We start from the raw sequence: 15,703 nt of genomic DNA on the forward strand, positions 1-15,703 counted from the left end.
TTTATCTGCAGCCGCAGTTATGCTACCTCTGTACTTGGCTGTGCTATTTCGGTTCTTTGATCTTTGCATTTCTACTACATCCCCTATTATCTTTGCTCTCAAATGCCTCCCTTTCCCGTTCTGCAGGAGTCTGCATGCAGACTTATCAGCTGACGGCGTTTGCCCTTCCTGCATTGATTGGTGTTAATTGCTCGTTACGGATGCATTTACACTGCTTCCGCATTTCCTCGTATTCTCCGCATTACCTTCCTATATCCCTGGTTGTTGACGGTGAGGCCGTCACATGACTGGTTTCGGGAACGTAGTCATCCTCGTGCACATGCATTTGTACGCGCATTCTGTACTGTCAGCGCATCTATTTCCTAACACGCCAGTCATGATGTTGTGATGTGCATTGTACAGCCCAGATTTGCTGTCCTCCAATATCCTTCCTCCTACGGTGGCACACCCCTGTGTGGTTGACATGTATCTGGTGTAGGCCACTCCTCGGTGTAGTACCGCCCCGCCGTTGCTCCATCCTTACGCTGGCGCGTTTTTGCGATTCACTATTATCTGCCTCATTTGCATGGAATTGACTACTAATACCTGGTTACGGCGCGCGACACCGCCTCCACTCCTTGACAACCATTGCGCTGGGGTTGCAGCTTTACATACATACTATGGTGTGTGGTGGCTGTGCAGCTGATTTGTGTTCTAATGCTCTTTTCGGACATTATCATATTATTTCATTGCTTTACAACTTCTGTGCACACATCCCGGGGGTCTGCTGTTCTTTCTACGTACGTGCCATTTATGTCATTTTTTACATTTTGTGCATATTTTCTTTGGACATTCTCGGTGCCTTTCCACATTGGCATATTGCACCTATATGATACCTGACTTTGACAGCCTTCCGTTACTCCTCCGGTATGTTTGGGTAAATGTAAACCGTTTTTTTTGGTTTACATTTCCGTGCCCTTACGCTACGCCTGCGCCACTTCGTGGATCGCTATTGCCCTCATTTGCATGGTGCAATACCGCACACAGTGTGTTTTGCATACCTACGCCGGGGGGCGGAGACGGTCCGGCGCACGCCGGTAGTGCACGTGGAATTCATTCATACCTGAATCGCTCAGCAGCCATATTTGGCGTTATAACGCCAACGCTATGCGGGCGCCTGGCGCAAGGTTCATGAATCCCGGGGTTTAACTACATTATAATTTACTGAAGTACATATTCCTCCAATGCAGAGCATGTGAAGAATTTATTAGCTTTAATTAACAAAGATCAATGAGAAGAGATAAAGAGCAAACCTATCAGAAGGCACTAATATGTTGGTGGGGTCCTCATGAATATAACCTCTAAATGTATTATTGCCCTGCTCTGTCCTTCCTCAGTTAATGTCATTCCATAAACTTGTGACACCAACTTTAAAAATCTCTAAAGGCTCTGAAACCAACATCTCTGAATTTAAGGACTTCAGCAAGTAAACCTTGCATAATAATACAAATAAATCTCAAAATTAACTTATTACAGCACTAGCTCAAATGCTGACACAACAGACAGCTTCACAATAAAATTCTACACCAGCTTAGACAAATACATAGAATTTGCCGGACCAAACAGAGCAAAATGCAATATGAAATTCAAAAAGAAATCACACTGGTGATTCACCAGTACAAATAAACTTTATAACAAAAGGGAAACAAATATTTAAGTTTTACAGCAAATCCAAAACTAATAATAACGACAGTATAAAAGACATTACCAGGAAAATGGAAAATAGGAAGAATACAGCAATCCATGAACTTAGGTTAGTTTCTGCAACTAATGGTAACTATAAATATGTCTAGTTATACTAGGAAGCTATGGAACAATGCCAAATAATGCTCAAAACTAATCCTAAATGGGATTGCTCAATATGACCCAACAAGCATTGCCAATATTGTAGTAAACAACTTTGATGCAAACTTCACCTCCAAAACATCTGTCCAAAGTCCACAAGTCCCAAAATCTCTTACATCTCCTATTATCACCAAGGAAGATATTCTGATGGTCCCATCAAAGACAAAAACATATTTCCTTCATGGAACCTGACAGCATACCTTGATGCTTAATAAATAAGTCTAAACATGCCCTCACTGAATTTTGTCTCAAATCTTTAAATTAACCTTAGTTGCAGGATTTGTTTTTGAATTCTGGCACATAGCAGTGGTGATAACTCTCTGCAAGGGTGTAAAATATATTTCCATAAGTCTTATGAGCCTCATTTGCAAAGCTATGGAGTGTATCACAACTAATCTCATCAATTATGTTGTCAAAAATCTCATTAGGCTAGACCCTCAACAGCATAGCTTCATCAAAGGGAGATCCTGCATATTAACTCTAGTTAACTACGTCAAGAGTGTCACACTGGCTGTTGACAGTGGTTATACTGCTCACGCTGTCCATTCTGACTTAGCCAAAGCATGTGACACTATTCCCCATGCTCTAAATATAGATTATTATGTGGTGAGATGGATAGCAAAGTAGCTAAAAGAGAAAACCCACATAGTTTGTGCGATGGTGCCTCATCTAAAGAGTATGTTGTGCTTAGACTTTGTGCTACTTTTCCTCCAGGTTTAAAGGAATATTAACCGATTGCACCGGGACTTAATATTAGGCATGACAGATTGTAAATATATATTTTACCAATGTGCTTTATTTACTAATAGATTTGCACATTAAATGATGTTTCATGTGTTATGGAGGCCTGTATCTTTAAGAAAAGTTAATTTAATCACCAGGTAATCTGTGCACTTGTTTGCATAACAGCACTGCCTTTTCAGCAGTATAAAAAGTGTTGGCTTATCTGCTCATTTTATTCTGATGAAGTCTCTCTGTTGAGACAAAAGCACTCAATTATTTTATTTATTATTTTAATAAAATTATTTTTAACCAGTGACTGGATCCTCGCTGGCATTATTTAAATTTAGATTCTGATTTGGTTAACATAACACTGCGCCCACCTAGTTTTTCCTCCTTTGATAGAATGTCGAGTACTTTTCCGTATCTTCTGTTTGCACCCCATTGCATGCCACTCAACTTTAATACTCAAGGATTCTGGACAAAGCTTAGAACAGTATATGAAAATAAAGGCCCAACATTAGGAGCAGTTTTAACTATTACTCTAATTCACTTCAAACATCAGAAAAACAGATTTTCCATAAATATGCAATTTTCTGAACAAAAAGAAGTCTGAAACTCTAATGACTGGAATATTATGATGGACAGAACTAAAAGAGGCCAAATCAAGGACAAATGAAAGGTAGGTTACCTCTGAAACTGAAATGTGCATCTAGTTGGCCTCCTTGGATAACAAATGGGAATTATTAATATTTTTAATATGCTCTGTTCTGGTGTAAAATCTATCACTTTACTTGCCTTGGCTATGCTTTAGGCCAGTCCCATTAACTGCCTTTGTGTATTACAAATCCTTCCACTCACACTCTCTCAATTTCATTTTATTTTAAAACACACACACGCACACACGCACACACACACACACACACACACACACACACACACACACACACACACAGATTTAGTTTTCTGCTTCATCTACAGCTTACAGCTGGTCTTCATTTTCTATTTCCAGATAAAAGTTATCTTCCTTGTCATTTTGCTGAAAATCCTACCTCTTTTAATTGGGGGATAACACCACCATATTCTAACTTAATGCATACAACTATTGCCCATCTTTTACCATATTCCCTTTGTCTTACATCTGCTTTCTCAAACCCATTATTTGAACTGCTCAAGAAGATGACCTCTTTTTCCCACTGCTTAATATCACATTTTGATAATAATTTGCATCTTTTCTAAGAATATATTCACTGGTGTGTAAACTCCTCACATCCAATGGGTGACATGCCTTCTCCTCAGCTTGCATCAACCCTGGCTGTTTGTTATCTTTATCCCCTGCCCTTGTACCCCATTTATTTGCAAATCCCTTGGCAGCCAACATCTTCACATCCCCCTTTTGCCAATTCTATGCTTCTGCTAGCCATTGATTTATATTCCCTAAATATCAGTGTAATTTCTAGCTTTTTCATAGCTCACATTGAGTTTTGCTTAGAGCAGTATAACTGCATTCACTTCTTCCTGATAAGTGACTGGCCATTCCTTATTTACAATTAACAATCATGTACTGTCTAATCTGAATTCTGGCATCCATAATTTTTTATTTTTTTGATTTTACAAGATTTTACCAATGATTTACTTCATTGCTTATTTCCTTTTCTTACCACTCTCAAAATTTCAAAAACAAACTAAAGTCTCACTTTTACTCAATCTAAATAACTTTGAATGGGGCTTAGTTAAATATAACCACACTATGCTGTACTTCCACATGCATCATATGTTATTTTCAAATGTTAAATCATTCTTAGGCAGAACGTTTTTTAATGGAATATACTAAAACACTTGTGAGAAGGAAAACAATAAAAAAGGCAGAAACTCAAAAGAACATAGGGATTATTCACTCTTCCACCCGTTACTCATATGTTGCTTTATCAGAACTAATTATACATCTGATAGACATTAAATGCTAAACTACCTTAGCCTACAGACATTGGTAAAAAACACTGCCCTGTCAAGCATATATTTTGTTTTATTACATGTTTAATACAACACTCACATCAGAGCCCTAGTTTAAGGGAAACAGGGAGGATGTGTTTGCATCTCAGATATACAATATTATTTGGAGCTGTGCCTTCCCTCACACAAAAAGAAAACATATTCCCCTTAAAAACTCACATCAGTTTCTCATTTCCCTGAGTTTTTCTAAGATATAATTAAAATTAAAATATAAAAAAGAAACCAGAAAAAATAAACATAAATACAAATATTAACAAAATGACTGAAATACTGTGATATTCATCAGTTACCTCTTTATTTATTATGTACTTAGAAAACAATCATTGCAAAATCCCATTTTTCTATATTGGAGTAATTCCTGACTGTATATTCATTTATTCCGTCATTTCCATGCATTGTAACAATACCCAAACTCGTGTGCTTCTCTTTTAACTCTCATCACTTCTTTGACCATCTCTTTACTCTGTATTTGGTGTCATGCAATCATTTGTTCCAGAACACTCATGTAATCTCTTATCAACATCTGTGGAATCTTACCTTCCATACTTTTCTCCTTTAATGCTGTACTTTGACTAGTACATAGTTGTATCCTATTCTTAAGCATGCTAACCTTTTAAAGGGTAGCTGTGACATTAAGTGGTACATAGTTGTATCCTATTCATAAGCATGCTAACCTTTTAAAGGGTAGCTGTGACATTAAGTGGTACATAGTTGTATCCTATTCATAAGCATGCTAACTTTTAAAGGGTAGCTGTGACATTAAGTGGTACATAGTTGTATCCTATTCATAAGCATGCTAACCTTTTAAAGGGTAGCTGTGACATTAAGTGGTACATGGTTGTATCCTATTCATAAGCATGCTAACCTTTTAAAGGGTAGCTGTGACATTAAGTGGTACATAGTTGTATCCTATTCATAAGCATGCTAACTTTTAAAGGGTAGCTGTGACATTAAGTGGTACATAGTTGTATCTTATTCATAAGCATGCTAACCTTTTAAAGGGTAACTGTGACATTAAGTGGTACATAGTTGTATCCTATTCATAAGCATGCTAACCTTTTAAAGGGTAGCTGTGACATTAAGTGGTACATAGTTGTATCATATTCATAAGCATGCTAACCTTTTAAAGGGTAGCTGTGACATTAAGTGGTACATAATTGTATCCAACCTTTTAAAGTGTAGCTGTGACATTAAGTGGTACATAGATGTATCCTATTCATAAGCATGCTAACCTTTTAAAGGGTAACTGTGACATTAAGTGGTAAATAGTTGTATCCTATTCATAAGCCTGCTAACCTTTTAAAGGGTAGCTGTGACATTAAGTGGTACATGGTTGTATCCTATTCATAAGCATGCTAACCTTTTAAAGGGTAGCTGTGACATTAAGTGGTACATAGTTGTATCCTATTCATAAGCATGCTAACTTTTAAAGGGTAGCTGTGACATTAAGTGGTACATAGTTGTATCTTATTCATAAGCATGCTAACCTTTTAAAGGGTAACTGTGACATTAAGTGGTACATAGTTGTATCCTATTCATAAGCATGCTAACCTTTTAAAGGGTAGCTGTGACATTAAGTGGTACATAGTTGTATCATATTCATAAGCATGCTAACCTTTTAAAGGGTAGCTGTGACATTAAGTGGTACATAATTGTATCCAACCTTTTAAAGTGTAGCTGTGACATTAAGTGGTACATAGATGTATCCTATTCATAAGCATGCTAACCTTTTAAAGGGTAACTGTGACATTAAGTGGTAAATAGTTGTATCCTATTCATAAGCCTGCTAACCTTTTAAAGGGTAGCTGTGACATTAAGTGGTACATAGTTGCATCCTATTCATAAGCATGCTAACCTTTTAAAGGGTAGCTGTGACATTAAGTGGTACATAGTTGTATCCTATTCATAAGCATGCTAACCTTTTAAAGGGTAGCTGTGACATTAAGTGGTACATAGTGGTATCCTATTCATAAGCATGGTAACCTTTTAAAGGGTAGCTGTGACATTAAGTGGTACATAGTTGTATCCTATTCATAAGCATGATAACCTTTTAAAGGGTAGCTGTGACATTAAGTGGTACATAGTTGTATCCTATTCATAAGCATGCTAACCTTTTAAAGGGTAGCTGTGACATTAAGTGGTACATAGTTGTATCCTATTCATAAGCATGCTAACCTTTTAAAGGGTAGCTGTGACATTAAGTGGTACATAGTTGTAACCTATTCATAAGCATGCTAACCTTTTAAAGGGTAACTGTGACATTAAGTGCCCACTTTTTTTCTGAATTGATTGTACTCCTTCTGATTTTTAGAGTTTGCATGCATCTTCATTCAACATGCTCTTATTATCTAGAAAATTGTTTCATTTTTATCTTCTTTCTGATGAAGGCATCTCAAGAAATGCACATAAACTCTTTTCATGCTTTAGTAACAGTAGCATCTCTCAAGTCTTCTGAGACCCACCTATGTGTAGTTCATAATGTTAGGCCTAATAATTAAGCATGGCCAGTCGCAATGCAGAGAAATGTCAAAGCTACAGCTTAAAAGTTCACCAAATCAAAGGCAGAACTGAAATCTTGGTAAATATCAATAGTTTAGGACCAATTTTTTTGAATACTTCCATTAAGGCACCATCTCAGAAAGAATGCAAAATGCACTGACTGATGACAGACCAGTCATTGTATAAAATCATATTATATGGCATAATTATGGACCAACAACAGTTCATAAGGAAAAAACACACACATTTTACAATGTAAAATGCAGAGCACATGCTAAGTAGTCAAATGCCAGCATTTTAATTAAATAACAAAAATATGACTTTCATTCTGAAATACAAGCTGAAAAGGATTATTGTTTTGACTTCAAGAATAAGACAACTCTGTTGGAACAAAGACAGGTAACTCGGCATGCAGAATAGTGAGGGGGATAAAGGACTTGATTATAGAGTTTTTTTGCCACAGTGAAAACATGAAAAGAGTTTATGTAATTTCAGATAGGAATTCTAATAAGGTGAACAGCCGTATGATTATTGGGCTGATTCACGTGCTACTAGCAGATTGAGCTCACCAAAAGAAAAAGGTAGGAATAAAGAAAGAAAAAGGTAGGAATAAAGAAAGAAAAAAGAAAACAGCAATTATGTTTGCTTTGAGAGCTGGCTGTGGTAGTACTGGGCATTATCGAGTGTCATCAACTGTAAATATGGACGCAAGATGAATCGACCCCCCCCCCCCCCCCCCCCAGTTAATCACTGTACTGGGTAAATTATGAAAAGTTCTTAGTGTGTATTCAGATTTTTTCTCATTATTGAAATATAAAACAACATTTTAAATGAAGCAACAAATGTCACATTGTCTGTCAAAGAAAAATATCCTAAACCTTGAAATTTGAAATAATGTATTACAATGAAGTATAACATGAGGTTAGTTTTAGATTTACATTCTATAAAGAAGGTTTATTATTATGGATTTGCAAACCCTTTGTGAAAATAAGCATTTGCAACAAATTAATAGACACTTCCTCACTGTAAAATAAAATCTAATATGACTATTTTCCCTGTTTCAAGTGTCAGCTGATCAACTAAAACCTTTCTACAACTGCTCTTCATCTGGATATAATGGATATGTTCTTAACTTTGACGGCGATGTATTCCAGTGTATAAGTCCTTGCAGTGCAGGAAATTACTGCTCAAATCAAGCAATCTGTGAACATATCACATCTGGGCCAGTATGTAGGTAAGTAAACAAAGACTTAAATAGGCATCTAATATGGGACTCAACTATTTATACACATGCAAAGGAAACATTTTAAAGGCTATTTGCTGTTTTATTAATACAACAATAAACAGAAAAGAAAACTTATTTTACTGATTTTACATTCATGGTAACAAATAGTGTAAATTCATTGTGCAAAATGTATGACAGGCCATACTCAGATAATGGAAGTAAACATGAATAAAATACTACAAAAGTTCCAGAATAAACAAATTGTGTTTATCGAAGACTATGTACTTTTTCATTCACTGCTTATTCCAGGAGGTTGTCAGGCCTCATTCTGTGTTGTTGTTACTTGGATGCTCTTCATAAAAGTTGAGCATGACATTTCCTAATTTGCTACAGTATTGAAAATCTTGTAATGCTTTTTTATCAGTATATTCAATAACAATGCCTTATTAAACCCAAGTATGCTTACCATGAGAACACATTTAGGGCGGTGTAATAAAATTCCATTTTTTTTTCCAGATATTTGTGTATATACAAATAAGGTTATTTTATCCATTCACACCTGGGAAGCCCATCACATATGCACAGATACACACACACACACACACACACACACACACACACACACACACACACACACACACACACACACACACACACACGCACGCACACACACACATGCACACACACACACGCACACACACAGGAACACACATGCACACACACACACACACACACACACACACACACACACACACACACACACACACACACACACTCACACAATGGGCATACCTTTGTTGAAGGATGTGCATCAGGGCTGGTAACTCGGCACGTAAAAATCAACTACCAATCATTAGCGGATCGGAGTTCCGCTGTGGCGACCCCTAACTGGGAAAAGCCGAAAGACTCAACATATATATATATATATATATATATATATATATATATATATACATACTAAGAAATGAACTTCGTGACAATAACAACATTCAAAAAATAGTAAATCGCACCAACAACTCTTGTAGTACTTTAGCGCTTTTGTCTTATTTACTATCAAGACTTCTTCAGAAAGACATGCTTCATAGCTATGAGCAACCATTTTCACTTCCTTTAAATACATTAGTTCTAGCAGGCTATTTAAATTAACAACAGTTCCTTTCCATTAGTAAAGTGTGAACAGGCAGGGTGCTGTGTGCATTTTTATTAACATTACAATCGCAGTTACATAAGGTAAATTGGTCAGACAGTAATAGCCTTGTGGTGCTGTATGCATACTAATAGGGATCGTGTGCAAAAAGGGATTGTGTGCAAAAAAGGGATTGTGTGCATTTGAGTAATGTTTGATTGAACTACATTTTTGGAAGGTTGGTGTCTGCGATTTGAGTTTCTGTAATATGTGTTTCGATGAAGAATATATATATATATATATATATATATATATATATATATATATATTTATATATAAATACACACAAACATATCTGTATATGTTTGTATATATATATATATATATATATATATATATATATATATATATATATATCTATATCTATATATATATATCTATATTTTATATATATATATATATATATATATATATATATATATATATATATATATAGATAAATGCGTGTGTGTGTGTATGTGTGTGTGTGTGTGTGTGTGTAAATATATGTATGGCTCTGTATCTATTCATCTAAGGTAGCCCTACATGCAAAATCTTAACTTATTTTGTGCTTGCATTAGCCATATTAGTTAACATCAGAGAGGCAATATTTTTACCTAGGTCAGTAAATGGGTGTAAATGATCATGGCAAGGACAACTATATGGGAGAAATGTGCACTCTTAAATAAGCAAGCAAGGTAGACCACAAATCATATATGTAACAAGTAGTTTGAAAATAGCATTGACTTACTGGAAAAGTTGTGCTCCCAACAATAAATGACTGGCTACACATCTTACCCATTTATAATTTATTAAGTGAGCAAATGGTCTGATCTTCTGAACATTTTTAGCCAGAACCTGAGTAAAACTGTACAGTAGTAAACACAATGTTAAATTGGTAGCATGTATTAACAGATCAGGGAATACTGACTGAAAAACATACATTGGAAAAAACATATAAGTAAAATCACAGATGTTGAACTCATATACACTGGTGGAAATTATAACAAGCAGTGCTAATTTATGCTATAAACTTTATAGCAGTGTATTTTGGCTTTTCCTATTAGGGGTTGCAACAGTAGATCACTGGTCCGCAGATTGATTGGCAGTGGAGTTTTTACAGTGCCAAGTTGTCAGCCTGGCGCCCAACCTTCACAGAAGGCACATGCACATGCACCTACCTGCATGTCTTTAAAACTCACTAGACTGCAGGAAGGACATGCAGACTCTGCATAGAAGGTGATCCAGCTGAGAATCAAACTGGAAAACTTCTTGCTGTGAGGCAACAATGCTAACCACTGCACCACTACAGCCACTGGTTATTAACTTTATAATATTTACATATATGTGGGAAATTGTTTTCAATGCATTTGTACTGAGTCTGTGATTTAGTAACAGTTAACTGGCATATAGAAAGTATGGGCATTTATATTAATTTTGCAGATGTGTAAGATTAAAATTTCCCAAGTTTCAGAAGTTCTTTCATTTTTTTTTAAATTTAATTAGATAACTTGTTCCATGCGGCAGGTTATATTCTGGATAATGTTTTTTCTTCAGTGCCAAGCATAAGTCTTGATCTAATGAGTGTAAGGGTATTTTCTTGGGAGCTTCTAAAAGTGTAGTTCTGGTCCTTTATTTGAAGTGCTCTTTAAAGTAGAGGACAGTAGCCAAGTATATGAATTAAGGGTACTTATGTGACCCTATAGAAGAAGGGAAGCCAGAGAATGTTTTCTAATAGTAAGCAGTCACAGCAACTGACATCAACAAGGAGTGCAAATCTGAATATTGTAATAAGTGTTATTTGAATTTCTGTATGTTCTGTTATGACTGACATATAATCAGGGTTGATACATATTCCAGCTTGAGTTTTAGTGCATTTTAGGTTATGGCTATACTTGCAGATTGGGAGAGTAGCTGAGAGATCCAGTGGCAGTTTTAACTGTGTGATAACTTTGTGGGTGATACTATTTGTAAGAATGCTTATGTTCAGAAGAAGTTCTAACTTCTTTGCCTTGACATTTTTGATGATTAACTGTAAAAATAGTATTTAATGCTATTAAGGAGAAGTTTGTTTGAGAGAAGCCAGTTGCATAGATCAGTTAACTTGGATTTTATACTATTTTGTAAAGTATACTGAAGTTTGTTAGCTTCAGTTAGTATAAAATCATCTCTGTATATGATTGTGTTGGGGTTGGATAGATTACACGTGATGCCATTAATAAAAAATGAGAATAAAAGTTGAACCAATGGATTGTATTGTCACTAAAACTAAGTCTTTTCAATTTATTGTGTATGAAGCTGAGATTTACTGTTTCAAAGGCATGAGTAAGGTCTATGAATATACCTGCTGCAATAAGGCCAACATTTATGACTTTTTAATTAGTATATATGGCTATGGCTAGAACTGTTAAGGTGCTAAATGAATTTCTGAAACCAATTTGCCAGTCACACATTGGGCCATAACAATTTATGTGTGTAATCATTTGCTATTAAATTCGTTTTTCAAAGATTTGAGTTACTGGGCAGAGATTTGAGATAGGTCTGTAATCTTTAAGTTGTGTTGTAAAAGAAAGTTTTGGCAATGGTTGAAAAAAGATGCTGCATATAGTGATTGGAAGGGGTGTTTTTTGTTAGATTATGATGAAAGGACACTAGAATCAGTGCTGAAAGATGCTTGATTTCTTTTCAGTTTTGAAGAGAGGATGTTCTGCCTTTCCCTTAAACAGAGGGCTTTTATAGTGTCTCTGTAAATTCTAGTGCACTGTCCTAATTTCAAGAAATGTGGATGGAGGTCTTCGTTTGTGTGTTTCTTCTTCCAAGGCTAATTCATCTTTATTGTAATATTGTCTATAAGCCAAGAGCATTTCTGGCCTCTAAATCAATAGCATGTCATTGAGAAAAGGTTTTCCTGGATATCTGGAAGGGTACTGATAAATTATGAAAGTGCAATGATGGGGTTAGTTTGCAAGCATAGAGATATACAGTCTAGATCGTTTCAATAAAAATATTTAGAAGAGTCATTTTGTTTTGTGTTAAAGATCTGTCCAAAATTATAACAGCAACACTTTAAGTTTTGAATGACCATTCAGAGATCACTGCACACTGAACAGTAATTGAGTTTGGGAGAATAACAATATTTCAACATCTATGCATTTTGTTTGCTATTATAAAAATGAGTGCAGCATAGCTCCCAGTTTGATGCTTTGGTCTTGAAGATTGCTTTACTAATTGTTCAAAGCCAAGAGTATCCAGCTTTTTATTCAGTTTTCTGACCTTGTCCCTATGACACCAAGATTAAAATCACCAAGAATGCCATTATTTTTGGTGTCCTGTGTGGTGTGGTATAATACTAATGGATGATGCAGTGGAATGTATACAACTCCAAGAAGATAGTGAAGGTTTTACCTGTGGCAACATGACCAACAATCCAGTCAGAGTGTATTATTTTGAGATGTAGCAGTAAAACGGTTTATTACTATAAGAAATAGGGTTTGCTTGATAAGGATCATGGTACCGCCTCCTATTCTTTCACCAGGTCTGCTGTTCTGTATTAGTTTACAGGTTTCATTACACATAAAGGGTAGCTTTTTGTTTTTGAACCCAGCCTGGGTAGCTTCATTCACATGTGTGGATGAACTGTGAACTACTGACAGCTGACAGCCTCAATTTAGTCATTTACCACAGTATTACTGGTAAATTTCTGCATAGTTTTGTGCCTTAGTGGCAATATTGTGAATTCTGCACTAGTATTTATGCTTCAGTCATTTTTATAGCTGTATACACCTGCTTAAAGGTGCATTCCAGTGACATTCTGTTTACCTTGCTACTATTTTTTTCCTATCTTCTTTGAACTTGCCTCAGAAGGGCAGCATAGCAAATTTTGATGGCTGAAAAAATCAGGTGAAACTGTATAGCCTATGCCCCACTGCCTCACCCAAGAAATGTCTACAAGCATAACCCCCCAACTATTAACAGGGAGCATTCACTAAAGCCAAAAAACTTAGCTTCGCTGGACCTGCCAATATCTTGGGAGGCCTCCTTAAATAGCTTGAAGCATGACCTATTAGGACCACTTGACTCACTTTTCAGCTATAGCCTTAAAACAGGATTTGCACTATGAGAATGAAGGACTGCAGTGGTTATACTACTTGTCAAGGGTGGGCAATCAACCACCCCCCAGAAACTACAGACCCATTAGTTTGACTAGTCTAATAAGCAAAGACATTGAATGGATTATCATGCAAATGATCAACAAAGACATAGGCAACCTTCAGACACAGGACCAGCACAGTCTGGCTTTGTCAAGGGAAGATCAGGCCTACTAATCCTGGTCGACATCTTTGAAAATGTTACCAAGGCAGTGGATGAGGGGACAATGGTGCATACCACCTACATTGGAACTGGCTAAGGTGTTCAGTACAATACCACACACTGTTATAGGTGAGAAATTCACCAAACTGGGCATATACCCCCAATGATGTGCTGTATTGCCAGATGGCTCACAGACAGAACCCAGGAAGTCAGGATTGGTGAGACCACCTCCACCAAGAGACCAGACACCAGTGGGGTACCTCAGGGCTCCATGCTGGGGACGCTATTTGGCATCTTCTTTTCAATGGTAAATGCTAATGTCAAGGGCCTTTGGCTGACCAAGTTCCCAGATGACTGCAAATTGGAAGTTATCATAGATTCCCCCATGATATAAACATTTTGCAAGAGGGTCTAACAAAGATAAATGACCAGTGCCAAAGTCACACATTGATACTCATTGCCAAGAAATACATTGTAGTGACTTTTGGGAAAATTGCCACCCAGGCTAATTACTCCATCTGTAAGAAAGCCGTAAGAGCTGACCCGGTAGTCATGGATCTAGGAACATATGTAGACAGTAATCTGGCCTTTGAACAATATGTGGCCAGGGTAGTAAGAAAATAATTCTATGTTGCACAACTTAAAATTAAGGGCATGGCTTTCAGGACCAAGCTCTTCATAGTGCCAGTTTATTCGGCCCTTATTAGACCCATCACTGAGTACAATGGCCCCTTTGGCATGTACCTGATCAGACATATGTAACAGTTGGAAAGTTTCCTTGCTGGGAGAATCCAGGCTATAAGCACATTGTCCTATAAGGATCACTTTAAAGCCCTGTCTCTAAACTCAGTCTCCTATGGGTTACTGAGATGCGATCAATGTCTGGCATACAAGACATCCATGGATTCAGCCCTAATGGATGTTTTGCACATCCACAGAATGAACTGTATCAGGAGCACTAGATCCAATGATTTAAATTTTGCTTGTGACATAAATAAGTCATGTTGGCAAAACAGATATATGTCTCAGAGAATCTACATGCTCTGGAACAGGCACCCCATCCATGCAAAACAGAGTCCATCCCTAATCCTATTTAAGCATAACCTTGAACAATAAATGAAAAATTTTAAATTCACCCCAGGTCTAGCCTCCTTTAATCTGATAGACAGAGACAGACAGTAATGCCCTCATACCCTCTATAAACTTTCTGACATAACCCTTCCCTATAAATGCCCATGATACATAGGGACGCAATTGGGTTGTATAGCTAGGCGTATAAAGGCCCAGGTGGTTATATAGTATATAACTATGAACCTAAAAGGAAAAACAAACTGATGCACTTTGTAACAAACAGAAAACATACAAAATCTTCCATCACTCTCCAGCTTGTAGATGAATATAACCGTACTAGAATGACCACTTCATTTCAATTGTTTGGCAACTGGCTTGATCAAACCTTTAACTTTCAAGGACACATCAAAACACTCAGATCCAAAATTAAATTGTTCCTATTCTGGACCTCAAAACTCTCTGAATTCCTCTCTTTACCAGCTAGGGCAGCTATAGGGAAAGACGTTCTACTTGACTAACTTGAATATAGTTTAATACTATTTACCAGCTCTTCAAGAAGAAACATAATACCATTTGAGTCCATATCCAATTAAATATGCTGCTTCTCTGTCAGCTATCTATGGCATGAACACCATTACTTCATACTATCAAAAGTCAACTTGCTTGCAGGAATAGTCAAAGCAAACACACTTCTGGGCTTCATGCTTTTAAAGTTACTTTATAAAGATATCCCTTTCTCAACTCACTATTCAACTCATCACAAGCAGCATAACTATAATCTTAGGAGCCAGTCCAGAGCATGACCAGGACTCCAA

At 36.6% G+C, this 15,703-nt stretch overlaps 1 protein-coding gene across 1 annotated transcript in view; it reads left to right on the top strand.

Moving 5' to 3' along the window:
* LOC122800838 (neurogenic locus Notch protein-like) overlaps positions 1-15,703 on the top strand; it is a gene marked incomplete in the record, with an annotated part of 809,298 nt that overhangs the window by 658,808 nt on the left and 134,787 nt on the right. The window contains 1 exon segment of the mRNA XM_044070145.1: positions 8,182-8,350. Within this exon segment, the coding sequence (XP_043926080.1) occupies positions 8,182-8,350 (169 nt within the window).

This window comes from Protopterus annectens, chromosome 4.part1, assembly GCF_019279795.1.
Source record: "Protopterus annectens isolate FY-2018-M chromosome 4.part1, PAN1.0, whole genome shotgun sequence".
NCBI lineage: Eukaryota > Metazoa > Chordata > Ceratodontiformes > Protopteridae > Protopterus > Protopterus annectens.